Source organism: Lagopus leucura, unplaced genomic scaffold, assembly GCF_019238085.1.
Source record: "Lagopus leucura isolate 7727_CA_CO unplaced genomic scaffold, USGS_WTPT01 Super-Scaffold_100001, whole genome shotgun sequence".
Taxonomy (NCBI): Eukaryota; Metazoa; Chordata; class Aves; order Galliformes; family Phasianidae; genus Lagopus; species Lagopus leucura.
The window spans coordinates 87592599-87606125 of NW_024962262.1; the positions used below are offsets into that span (position 1 = coordinate 87592599).

General features: G+C 36.9%; 1 protein-coding gene across 7 annotated transcripts in view; it reads left to right on the top strand.

Annotated features, from left to right (window-relative positions):
* The window catches only part of DCAF6 (DDB1 and CUL4 associated factor 6), an 81811-nt gene that overhangs the window by 19795 nt on the left and 48489 nt on the right, over window positions 1-13527 (top strand). For all 7 annotated transcript variants that reach the window (XM_042868398.1, XM_042868400.1, XM_042868399.1 and 4 more), the window contains exons 3-5: window positions 1249-1341; window positions 7373-7558; window positions 12460-12573. In XM_042868398.1, coding sequence (XP_042724332.1) covers window positions 1249-1341; window positions 7373-7558; window positions 12460-12573 — 393 coding nt within the window. The remainder of the gene's footprint in view (window positions 1-1248; window positions 1342-7372; window positions 7559-12459; window positions 12574-13527) is intronic.

The following is a 13527-nucleotide window of genomic DNA, read 5'->3' on the forward strand; positions in this document are numbered from 1 at the left end:
CTTTTGTCATATTCTCTTTCTCTCTCCCCTGTATTAGCACAAATTTGCAATAAAAAGCTTTAAGTACTCCCAGTCATCCTAGCCATTCTTTTTCGTAACTTTGCATTTCAAATGGGTATTAATAGAAATTGAGAATATGGGGGTGGAATATGAACCAAAGCTGCAGTATGGAAGGTGCAGATCTGCCATACGTGGATACACTGGCAGAATGACATTTGCATTTCTGTTCATTTTCTAGTGCCTGAAGTTAGTTTAAAGACTGTCAACAAATATATCACATTCTGGTAATTAATCCACTTGCCCATGTGATCCATCCATGCAAACAGCTAATACTCATTTTGCAACTTTGCCTGAACAAGGACTCCAACTGAGTTATGCTTTAAAATGAATATTCTTATTTTAAACAAAAAGATTTTTGCCTTTTAGGCCCACACAAATGAGACATTTGAATCAAAAGAAAGCATAAGAAAAGAATGTTAGAAAATAGAGTTTTGACTAATGACATAGTTCACTCATATCAAATCACAGCAGTTATCCTGCCCGCAGAAAATAGCCATTGAAAAATGTTGACAGCTGTAGTTTAACAGCTAAAGCTATTTTAGAGACAATTTGAAATAATAATGGTCATGCATACAGTCTTTGGAGCTTGTGCATAAGCTACCGCTGGAAGAAAAACCTTGCTTGCTTTAAGGATGCTTTCTGAGTTTCCTGGTTTTTGAATTTGCAGCTTTATATCATTAGCACAGTACTGAACACAATATTGTGGAAAGGAAAATTGGTAAAGAAACGTATTGTAAAATTCTCCCAATGTGACTTTGCACCTCTCTGTAGGACTTAGCTTTTCCAGCATGCATACATTCCTCAGAGGGGGATCTGGGATGGATTTTCACAGGATCCTCAGGAAGATGTCATGTCTGAGAAGCCTGTAAAGCAGTGTGCATTGGACATGTATAAAATGGAGGGATTTGAGATGGTTGTGGGAAGGCTTAATTTACCTAATGGACTCTTCAGGAGCAAAGGAAATAGCTGAGTTGCAAATAGAGAGGCCATAGGTGAAGCAGGTCATCCCCTTATCAGTTTATTTTGAAAGTAATTTTTTGTGTGTGTGTGCTAGCTGATGAAAAGTGGCATTATTTCAGTTTCATTTGTTAACTCCTTTTTTTGTACTGTTGGATAAATATAGTATGTTAATGATTTTAATAGTCTGAAAATTCTAATGCAAGTCTAATTGTTAATTAATTCGTGCAGGTGAATACAATTTGCTGGAATGATACGGGAGAATATATTTTATCTGGTTCTGATGACACCAATCTGGTTATTACCAATCCTTACAGCAGAAAGGTAGGTTTGTTTCTGAATACTTCATATTTTTCAAATGAGATTTAAGTTGTTATTTTTTAGGAGAAACTAATTATTATCTGACAAAGATAATATCAGGCACTTTGTAGTGTTCTGTAAATGAGAATAAAATTTCACAGTGCTTTAAAACCTTAGCATTCTAATCCCTTGTAACAGAGGCATTATCCCATTTTATGGTAAATGGTCTGGCACAAAAGGGACATAGTCTCACAACAGATTGGAGTCAGAATTAGCAAAAGCATTCAGTAATTGTGAAATTTCACAGTCAGATACATTGACTTCATTTTAGCTTTAAAATATTGTACTAGCTTCTGCTGTGTACAATAAACTGAGTTGTCTGTGTAACCTAATGTTGTTGAAATGAAGTGTCAATGAGTATTAAAAAAATCTGATTGCCATTTAAAGTGATGTTGTCTTGTGTGTGTGTGGGTGGAGAAAAATTTGTACTGAGATGGAGGAAGCAGGTTGTGAAGGTAAGTGTTGTAAAAAGCTTGGCTTTTCCACTTCTGCACTTATGCAGGTGAAGATCCAGTCAAGTGACTTCCAGTAATATCAGTTAGTGTTCATCGTGTTGTAGCACTGTTCCATAATTTACTTTTTGAGCATCTGTTGTCAGTTTTTCTATACAGATGCTCTGATCTGTGCCCTTCAGTGCTGGGGATCCTTTCCAGCAATGTTCAAAGTCTGCTCTTCCATACTTCCTCTAAGGTTGACGCCTAAAACTAGAAGAGGTACTGAAAAATTAAATGTAGAAGGAGAAACAAAATGTGTGGTCGGTATGGTGGAAAGGAGTTTAAATAGGAGGTTATTGAGGCAGAATGTATGTAACTCCAGTTTGGGTTGTGTGTCCTCAAATGGAAATATTGTTTCCTTCTGTGCCTCAGAAGGAAAAATTTTTGGAAAATGTTTGTTGAGTTTGATTAGTTTGAATGTTTGTGTTAGCGTATCTGAGGAGAAGTGTACTACTGTGATTTCTAATAGGAACTGTAAGCCTAAAATAAAGAATAGGCACTTGGTTATAGTTTGAGATGGCTGAGAATAATTCCTTTTGTGGATTATTCCTCTCTTATTCTGTCTCACTCAACCCATTGTTGACTAATAATCTCCATCAAAATAAATGCTTCAGGCATCTCAGTAACAAAACAAATTATTTAACTCTCTGGAGCTAAAACACTTTCTGGCTACAAGTACATCTGGTTGAGCACTCATTTTTTCAGAACCTTTAAATGTAACTCAGGATTTCTGTCAGCTAAAACCTGTGTGAGCACAGAGTTCTTGCCCGTAGTTATGCTTAAGATTTTTGAATCTGTAGCTTGGTTTGCCTTCAGAGAGGAAAAGGGTTCCACTTGTGAGAAAGTTTTGGAGAGGCTTTGGAGTGTGTTTAGTGCAGCTGAGAGATTACATCTTTTCCAGAGTTGAGATTACTATTTTTAACATTAGGAAGAGGTTCCATTAGGCTTGCTTCCTTTTTACTTCTAAAGGGGCTTTGGCTGCTTCAAAGAAACACTGTTCATCTGGCTGGATTGCAAATGATTCTGTGCTAGATATCTTAAATGGGATCTCTAACCATATCCTGAAAGGCTTAGTAACCCTCTGATGTTTGGCTTGCATTTGTTTAAACAGTCCTCTTTACAAAAAATAAGTGGAAAATAAATGAAACTGCTTCTTTGTTGGTTTTTTTTTTTTTTTTTTAACTTTTTAATGTGGCTTAAAAACTACTGTTTTATTCCTTATCTTAAATAATAATAATAATAATAATAATAATAATAAAATCACCATAAAACACTTCAAGTTTTGAGATGACAACCTAGTAGCTGCTGTAGGATCTAAAATAAAATGGACAGTTTCACAACATACAGCTTTTGTAAGCAGGATGTCAAACAGAGATGTGGCAAAAAAAAATATTAAAAAATCTGCAAATAATAATAGTTTTATACCTCTTTGTTTTCCTTTTCCACAGTGTGTGTGCTTATTTTGTGTACTGTTTCCTGGAGGAAAATATGTATCGTTCGAGATGGAGATAAATTCTTCAGGATTGCTGTGTGAATAAGTAATCCTGTTCCAAAGATATAATCTGAGCACTTAAGAACTGCAATTTGAAATCTTTAATTTTTTGCCTCTTTAATTGATTTTCTGTGTGATGTGTTACTTAAGGAAGTGCAGAAGTTGTGAAAATATCTGAGTCGTTATATCTAATCAACTATATCAACTTTTCCAACTATATCTAGTTGGAAAAATGTTTGAAATTGTCTCTTCCCTCTGTTTTTATTCAGTTACTGTCAGTATAGCCTATTGCATGACAGTAATAAAATGTTGAGTAGAGTAAGTGGAGTAAGGTGGTAGTGTTGTTTTACTCTGTGTAGCTAATGATAGGCTTTGAGAGATTGTCCATATGTGTTAAATTTCTGTTTCGGTTATGATGTGAGAAAGGATGTACAGAGCAAGTCTAGAAGGGCATAGAAAATCTTCTGCAGATAATAAATGCTGTAATACTTTAATGCTCTTTATTGCTACATTGTGTAATAAGGCCAGGGAACTGAGGGATGGAGGAGGGCACAAAATGAGCCATTTTATTCTCATCTGGTGCACCAGGGTGCAGCACTCTATTGAAACAAACATGGTGACCATCCACCACAATGGTTGGGCTGAGGCAGAAACTCTGATGGGGGGCTACAACATTTCTGGGCTAACATGTGCACCCAGACAGACTACCCAGTGAGTGTCAGAGCTGCCTAGATCTACAGCTGAAGGAAACTCCAGCATCTGGAAGTCCACTAAGGGCCTGAGGGAAGTGAAGTGGAGGGGAGGCAGGAGGAAGAGAGGGAGGTGTCATGGGCGCAATTGTACCCAGATTGATGAATGTTTTGGGTAGGTGACTAGGTTGTGAGAGAAAATCACCAGTCTGAGAAGTATCCGGCAATCAGTGGTATCATGCAATGACATGGGCAAACTGACAGTCCTGTCCTAAGTCCCTACAAGAGGAAGAAGCTAAGCAAGCTCCCAACCCTAAGGAGACAGACTGCAAAAATACGCAAGATGAGGGGGGCTGGATCCTCATCTCTAATCAGAGAAGAAGGAGGAACCTCCCTGTTCCTTCTGAAATCCCCCTAATCAATGGGAAGCTCTGGAGATGGAAAGAAGAGGATGTGGTTAATGGTTCAGAACTAGAAAAGATCAACCACATTGAGATGGTCCAGTCAGGTTCTCAAGTCGTAAGTAGTGCTGCTCAAAAAAGGCGAACAGTCTTAATATTTGGGGACTCCATACTGAGAGGCACAGTGGTACCCATTTGCTTTCCAAATAATCTCTCTGGAGAAATTTGCTGCCTGCTGGGGGCTGGCAGGCAGGAGCTGGAGGAGCAAAATCTCTCATTGTAATAGAGGAGCAAGTCAGAGACTGCCTCATGAGGCTGAATGTATACTAATCTGTGGGACCAGATGGCTTTGCATCCCGCGGTCCTCAGTGAACTGGCTGATGTGATTGCCAAGCCACTCTCCATCATATTTGAGAAGTTGTGGCTGTCAGGCAAAGTCCTCAGTGACTGGAAAAATGGAAGCATTACTCCCATTTACAAGAAAGGGAGACCCAAAGAACTACAGGCCATTGAGCCTCACATTTGTGCCTGAAAGCTTGTGGAGCGAATCCTCTTGGAAGAGATATTAAAAGCACTTGCAAGATGAGGAGGTGATCCAAGACTAGCCAGCACAGCTTCATCAAGGGTAGGTTGTGCCTGACACATTTGGTAGCCTTCTAGGATGGAGTGATGGCTTGGTGGACAAAGGAAGAGAAACTGATGTTTCTCTGCCTGGGCTTGTGCAAGGCTTTTGACATGATTCTGTACCATATCCTTGTGTCTAAATCGAAGAGAGATGGATTTGAAGAGTGGACTATTTGGTGGATAAAGAATTGCTTCAGTAGGGGATTAGGACTAAATGATCTCCAGAAGTCCCTTCCAACCACCATGATTCTGTGATTCATTGGATGATCACAACCAGAGGGTTGTGGTCAATGATTCTGTGGCCAGGTGGAGGCTGGTGATGGGTGGTGTTCCCCAGGGGTTTGTCTTGGTCCTGTCTTCAACACTGACATCAGCAGTATAGACGGTGGAATCAGCTTTGAGAGCAGCTCTCAGGAAAAGGACTTGAGAACCTTGATGGAAAAAAAGCTGGACATGAGCCAGCAGTGTGCTCTTGCAGCCCAGGCCAACAGTATCACAGGCTGCAGCAAAAGAGGAGTGGCCAGCAGAGCAAGGGAGGTAATTGTCGTCTGCTCTGCCCTTGTAAGGCTCCACCTAACCCACGCTAACCCTACTGCATCCAGACCTGGGGCCTCCAGCAAGAAAGACATGGAGCTGTTGGATCAAGTCCAGAGGAGGGCCACAAAGATGATCAGAGAGCTGTACCATTTCTTATGAAGAGTGCCTGAGGGAGTTGGGCTTGTTTAGCTTGGAGAAGAGAAGGCAGTGAGACCTCATTGTAGCCCTCCACTAATTGAAGGAAGCTTATAAGCAGGAAGGGGACCAACTTTTACAGTCTGATCATGATAGGACAATGGAGAATTTGTTTAAACTAGAAGGAGGGAGATTTAGATTAGTTGTTGGAAGGATACTTTTTACTCAGAGGGCGGTGAGGCACTGGCATAGGCTGCTCAGAGGAGCTGTGGGTGCCCCTGCTCTGGAGGTGTGCAAGTTTGGGTTGGATGGAACCCTGGGCAACCTGGGCTGGTGGGTGGCAGCGGAGAATTGAAGCTAGATGATCTTCCATTCCAAGCCGTTCAGTGACTTAATTCATAGTAACAACAGCTAAAATCGAAGATGTATTGTTAGATGATACATTTTTAACTATTAGCTGAACTAGAGTACCCTGTGGACTTCTTGTTCTGAGTTATTCCTTTGAAATGAGTTTTTCATTTAATTGAATATCTGGGTTTTGAAGATTTGAAAATGTGAACAAGTCTAAATTAATAGACAGATTTATTGAAATAAAGTGAATGTGTTCCCCTCTGGTTAATTGTTATTATTTTTCTTCCAGTATGAGGCTTTGAATACCCTTTAAATTTTTTTTGTAAACTGTTTGAAAGTGGAATGTTGTAAAATACTATGCATCGGTTACTACTGGCAGAGCAGCTCAATTTGCAAAATGTTTTATTTGATCAAGTTAATGGAGTAGAAATTTTGAAGGCATTTTAATACTGCAAACAGCTTTGTAGATCTCATTTTCCCGTAGGTGGTGGTGAAAATGAGTTTAATGTACAGGCAGGAAAATGGACTGAAGTGTAGAATTTTCACCAGTGCACAGGAAGGTATATTGAGGATTTTTATTTCAGTTTTAATAGACTAATCAAAAGTATGTTAGTAAATAAAAAAGAGTCATCACAAAGTGTTTAAAACCAGTTGTGAGGGCAAAATAAAGTATATGCTTCTCTACTGTATTGTAAGCGGAAGGCATTTGTTGAGACTGAATTCAACTCCTAAACTATTTTTCTGCCCAGTGGTTGTGTTCTTAAACTTTTATTTGACTGGCTTCAAAATATCCTTTTTTACAAACTTCAGTTCTTTTAAAGTGTGTTTATTGTACATGTAGCATCATTTTTCTTTAAGTGTATAAAGCTGACTTGGATTAGAATGCTGCTCTACCCACACTCTTCCATATCTTTTAAATCAGTCACTGGCATGCAGGCTGGCTGTATTATCCCAGACAAATGGTTTCCTTCGAGAAACCTGATATGATTATGTTTACCTAGCATTTTAAAAACAAAAGGTGTCAGTTGCATTTCATAACTTTCATTTTGCTAACTACTTTAGGTAAGTACAAAGGTCAGCGTGGAACCAATTAGTTCTTAGAAGAAATGTGGTGCAAAGGCAGCTTCTCTTTTTCTGTTGGGATTAAACTATGCATCGCCAGCAGCCTGTACTTGAGTGATCTTCTATAGTACCTAAATGTATTTTTTTCTTTGAAATGTATTATTTGCTTTGAAATTATTAACCTGATGCAGGTTTCTTTTTCTCTTGTAGGTTTTAACAACCATTCGCTCAGGACACCGGGCTAATATTTTTAGTGCAAAATTCCTACCATGCACCAATGACAAACAGATTGTATCTTGTTCCGGTGATGGGGTCATCTTTTATACTAATGTTGAACAGGATGCGGAGACCAACAGACAATGCCAGTACACGTGCCACTATGGAACCACCTATGAGGTAACACACAAAAGCATATGATGATTTTAAGATAGAGTACATATTTTCATGTGTTGTTGTGCAAGATATTAACTAGATGATGAAAGTGAGAATTAAAGAATCTTCCTTCTGCAATTTCTGATTATTTTTCTTACAGAGTAGGCTTTAGAAGAAAAATGGATTGCTTGAAAAATTTCCCAAAAGTGAATGTAGTTAAGACTGCTTTCTTTGAAAATAAAATAGCTAAATAAACGTTCATGAAAACTATAATCTGCAGCAAAAATGGTTTAAACTGTGCTGTGAATTTCCTTCTGAATTGACAGAGGAGGAGTTGGTGGCTCTGCTGTACCTCTTGATTTTATCTGGGGGGGAGATGGGTGGAGCAATAACAATATTTCCAGTGCTTTTTCACAATTTAAATCCTAAGAAATTCTTACTTAAGCATTTGTGAATAATTTTATCTGAAAAATGTACTTAAAGTTTTAGGTAATTTCTATGTTTTGTATTGTGGTTAACTGATGATATGTAAATTTAGACCCAGTGTTTCAATCCTCTCGTGAAAGTCTGTCTTGTTTATATAAGTAGGCAAGCGGAGAAGGGAAGTGCTGCTTAGTTTAGGAAGATGATCTGAATTTGCATATTTACTTTAGACTACAAAGTCTGTTACTTGTAAAGCTTAATTGTTTTAAAATGGGACAATTTATACCATTTTCTTCTTAGGTTAAAAGTATGACATACGAAAGAAAAAAACCTCAAATCCATCGCTTTTGTAATTATTTGGCTGAGATTTTGTAACAAATTTTCTTTGCATTTAAAATGAATGAACTATTTAAAAGTCTTAACATTTTAAAATCTGATTCACATCTGTTAAGACTGACTGAATTTGAGGTGTGTGGAAAGATTGTGTGAGAATTCATTTTCAATCACATAGTAGAAGTATCCTTACAGTTATGATATATTCAGTTAAAGGGTTTGACAAAAACATTTTGTCTGCTGGTAGCCTTGTAGGTCAGATGGTCGAGCAAACCTGGCATTATTGACTCTGTAGACATTTGTGGGATTGTGGTTTGTTTATCTGTTGTATTTTGTCATATGGTTGTTTTGCCTGCATTTAGCTCAAGGCTGTAGTCTAATTTTCAGTTTTGGGAAACGTTCTTCAGGCTCCCAGACCTGCATTTCCTCTTTTAGTTTTGAGTTTGCTTTTGCTGAGAAACTACTGTTCCCTTTGAAAAGCAGCAGTCCTGTGGCCTTCAGCCAGAAGCTTAAACTGCCTCAGTTGCCACCGGAGCTTACTATATATAGTAGTCTGTGTGTTAGTGTGAGGATTCTGCAACTTGATTGGATGTTCTCTGTACCTCAGATAAACCCTGCCTTTTGGTAAAGAACATCTGGAGGCAGTGATGCTGTTTCTTAGAGCTGAAATGTCCTTGCTTGAGGATGGGGTCTGTCAAGGTCAGCATTCTGACCTCTTGGCGAAGTAAGGAGCTGCTTGATGGCTGGCCGTGGATGTAAGGAGCAGCCAGTCTGTGGCTTGGATGGTTTCTGTTTCCTGGGTAGCTAGCTGTGAGGTGTTTTTTTTTTTTTAAATACAAAAAAGTTTGGAGTATGAGAATAGGGGAATGATTATGGACTCTGGGCTGAGGAGACCTGTCCGTCATTAGAGCAGTGAGTCTGTATGCCTGAAGTTTAGGTAGGGTCTTGGGGTCAGCTGCTATGAGTGTAGTAAATGAAAGTTTTGATGACAGTACAATTACTAGAAGTCACAGTTTTGACTTGCTTGAACTTGGGTAGGCCAACAATTTGGCTGATTACACTGAAATGACTGTCAACAGGTGTTGCTGCTAAAAAATGGCCAAACTGATAAAGTTCAGTGAAAGCAGTTGCCAGTTGACCTTGTGGGTCAGAAGGGTCAACAGAGGCTACAACATAGCACTTATAATTTTTACTGTAAGATGCTGATCAATTCTTGGAAGATGTTGTTTGTCAGCAGTAGCAATGGTGTGTGTTTTTTCCAACTATTAGACCTGATAGCAAAGGCAAATATTAATTTAATAAGAAAAAAAAAAATAAACTCCACAAAACAGACAAAAAAGAAAGATTTAAAAACAGTTTAGAAGAAATAAGGACTGCCCAACAGACCAGCAAATCAAAATGAAAGATTTGCTATTTACCACATAGTCGTCTTATGTTTAACTAATGTCTGTTTGTATGGAATACAGCTCAACTTTGTTAGTTGAAGAGAGTATGGCCATTTGACTGCTGTATTGCACACACAAAATGGTAGCATTGGAGATTAGTTTTATTCAGCAAATAATGTTTAAAAGAGGGTGTTGCTGTTGTTTTGAATGATGGCATCCAATAATATTTTTGTTATTTTAAAATATCATTAATGGAAGCTATTTCCCAGTCCCCATTACAACATTGACTGTTTTAAAAATGTCTTTTCTTAGTGTGTTTTGCACTGAGGTTTTACGTATCAAAAAGTTGATAATTATCTTCAAAAAGTCTTCGAAGCGTAGGTTTATAAAATATTTTTTTCAGGCTTTAAATTCTGTTACTTTCTTAAATCTGTTTGATATTTGAGCATTAAAAGCCTGTTTGGGCATAGCAGACCTTTTTTGTTTGGGCCTTGCTGTATAGAAGTATAATGCAGTCAATACCAGTTCTTTTGAAGCAAATGACTCAGAGGTAGCCTCAGCTTCTGGTGTAATACAACTTAATCACTGAGAGTTTTCTGGAGTGGGAAAGTCATGTAAAATTTTGTGATATTACTACCCAGCTGTATATTACCACATCATTGTATTAAATATAGAACTTTGACTCATCAGATTCTCTAGATAACAAAAGCTAACGTAATTTGGCCTGGAGGTACTAATTATAAATTTGAATGCGTTTTGGATTTATACTGCACTTAAAAGTTGAAAATTGTGACTGTTTCAGGCAGTACAAAAACAATGAAAAAGAATAATGTAGAAATTTGTTTAGATCATCATGAACTGCGAGATAATTGTCTACAACTGTTAAGTCTGGGAGAACTTAAAGAGTAAGAGTAAGAGAGTAAGTAGGAAAATTTGTTTATAAAATGCTATTGCAAGTTCATTTTTATTCAGCCAAATGCTTTATTACTGATCATGTTAATTGCATCATAGGAGAAGAATGTACAGCTCTTCCATAGAATTGCAGAATGATTCACAGAATGGCTCTAGTTGGAAGGGATTTTAAAGATCAAGTTCCAACTTTTCTTTTCTTACCTTGACATTCTCAAAATAGTAAAATTATCATATCACTATGTATTTTTTTTTGAATACACGGGATTGACAGGACAAAATGCTTTTATATAGTGTTTGAACTCAAATATGTTGTTTGAGCTTAAATCTATTATCAACAACTCTTTATTATTGGGGTATGTACCTCTGTGTTTCTTTATTTTAGTGTTTATGAATTTGCTATATGTTCATAAGCACCACACATAAAAATGGGCATATCCAAGTGTTGGTATGTACCTTGCTTTTACATTTGTACTGTGAAATGGTATAATCAGGAACAAACATAAAACATGACTAGAAGTCTGAATTTGATTTGCTGTACTATATTCAGTGTAATACTTGAGACAAAGTAGATGTTTTCATTGCAAGTTTTCCACCACAACGCAGGTAAATGCTGAAAAGATGTAGTGGGCTTAAATAACTACACTAATAAAGTTATTAATTTGAGTAAATGTGTAGTGAAAAAATGCTCTTTTCAACGCAGTACACTAACATATGCAAGAATCATAGTCATGGCTCAGAATTTTGTTATTCCATTGGTATTTAAACCTTGACTTTGTTCTCCTTGTTTAATTTCTTATTTGTTGTCAGTGAAAATTGGCAGAGCATACATATTTTTTTAGGTAATATACTGAGTGTTACGTGAAAAATTGGTGAATCCTGCAGAGATTACCTTTGTAATCTCACTTTAGGTAGTGAGATTTACAGATATCTACTGTCATTAAGAGTTTGACAAAAAACCATTGTATAAAAAGTGTTGAAGAATCAATCTTTTGCTTATGTTCAATTAGCGTATTACACAGTTACTGATTTTGTAGCTTTCTAAATTTCTGTTAAGTTACTGATAGCTGTATTGCACATAAATAAAGACGCCACCAATTTCTAAAATATCCTCTGTTTTGTGTTTAGGGGATGGCATATAGAATCATGTCACTTCTTGTGTGTTCATCCACCTGTGGAATTCAGCTTTAACGTGATGTTTTTATTTTGTCTTAAGGAGGGCTTCCTGAATGAAACCACACATAAGATGCCATCTGAGTCTTTCCTAGTTTGAGAGATCAATATGATGGTGCTTACAGTGCTCTCTTAGAAAGTAGTAAAGTTTAGTTTACACTTTAAAGTTTACACTTTAAAGTTTAGTTTAAACTTTAGTAAAGTTTAGTAGTTTAGAAATAAAGTGAGAGTAGGTTAGTAACAGCCTTTTACTCATAGTTTCTTCAGGGGACTGTTTAAAGTACAAATAAACAATGCAGTGGGAGTAAAAGCTATTAGCAGATTCATGTTATTCAGACTTGGAGGATTTTGGTTTTTATTGCCTTCTTATACTTCATAGAAAATAAACTGGGCTTCCATTGAGTTATTGTAGCAAATTGATATATGTTGCTTATTACAAAACAATAGGTCAGATCTTATAATTATTTCTACAGGTGTTTTCTGTTTGTCCCATACCACACAATTTGTTTCAATTTCTGTAGCTCAGACTTTTGATGTTTCTTCATTTTCAGTAAATATTAATGCAGTTTTCTTCATTGTCTTGGTAGAAGGCTTAATGTGAGTCATTACTGGATCAGGCTTTACTGTTGCTCAAAATGTCGATGCTGCTTTTATTTTCAAATTGTTAATACTTTTTTTATTTTTTTTTCCTCCACTGGGCAGATTATGACAGTACCAAATGATCCCTATACTTTCCTCTCTTGTGGTGAAGATGGCACTGTACGATGGTTTGATACTCGAATCAAAACAAGTTGCACAAAGGAAGATTGTAAAGATGTAAGAGTGAAATCTTTTAATAAAGATGACCTAAATGTAGAGCTGTACATCATACAAACATAGGATTTGAATTCTGGTAAGGCTTTTAGAAATAATAGATTTCAGGGTCGTTGGTGGAGATGACAACATTTTTCCCAAGAAACATTAAAAAAAAAGTTCAAGCATTCCTTTTTTTTTCCTTTTTTTTTTTTTCTTCTTTTTTTTTCCCCTTTTTTCTAAATTGTAATATCACTAGGAGCTTCCATGGTGTGATGATTCAGATGCTGTAGAAAAGGTTCTGCCTTGAAACTGAATCTATTTGCTTGGTTTACATTAGTTACTGTGGAGTGTGCAGTTGAAGGCAAATATTATTGATGAAAATCAGCTGCACTTTTGTGTTTTTGGCCATCTTTTGTCCCACCATAAGAAAAGATTTCATAATGACTTTATACTAGATCAAATTAGTCAATGGTACTACTCCCCAGAAGGTAAGATACTAGTTGTTTCCACTGTTTGGAATTCAGAAACATTATTGAATTGAAGAAAAAACTGACACCAGATTACAGCTCTTGATTAATTCTGTTGCACGTCTGAGTTTTAGGAATTTCATTGGTCCCTTGTCCTATTAAAATCTATCCAATTATCTGCCTGTAGATGAAATCCACTCTAATTATGTTTTGACGTATTTGGTACTTTTCCAACTAAATGCAGTTACCTATGTTTGCATAGGAAAGTACAATGTGCAAGCTAGTTTATAAATCTGTATTTGTTATGCTTATCTTTTCTCAAATGTTTGTTGCTGTGTTTTGTCCTGTGTTAGTTTGCTTTGTTTTGTTTGTTTTTCTCTTTCATTTAATCTCACGATGTATCTGTTTCTGTGATAGCTTTCCTTCTCTGCAGTGGGTTTTCTGTTTGGCGTATTTTCAGCCTGTCTTCACAGGGCCAGACCTGACTTTCTGAATTACTCTTTGATGA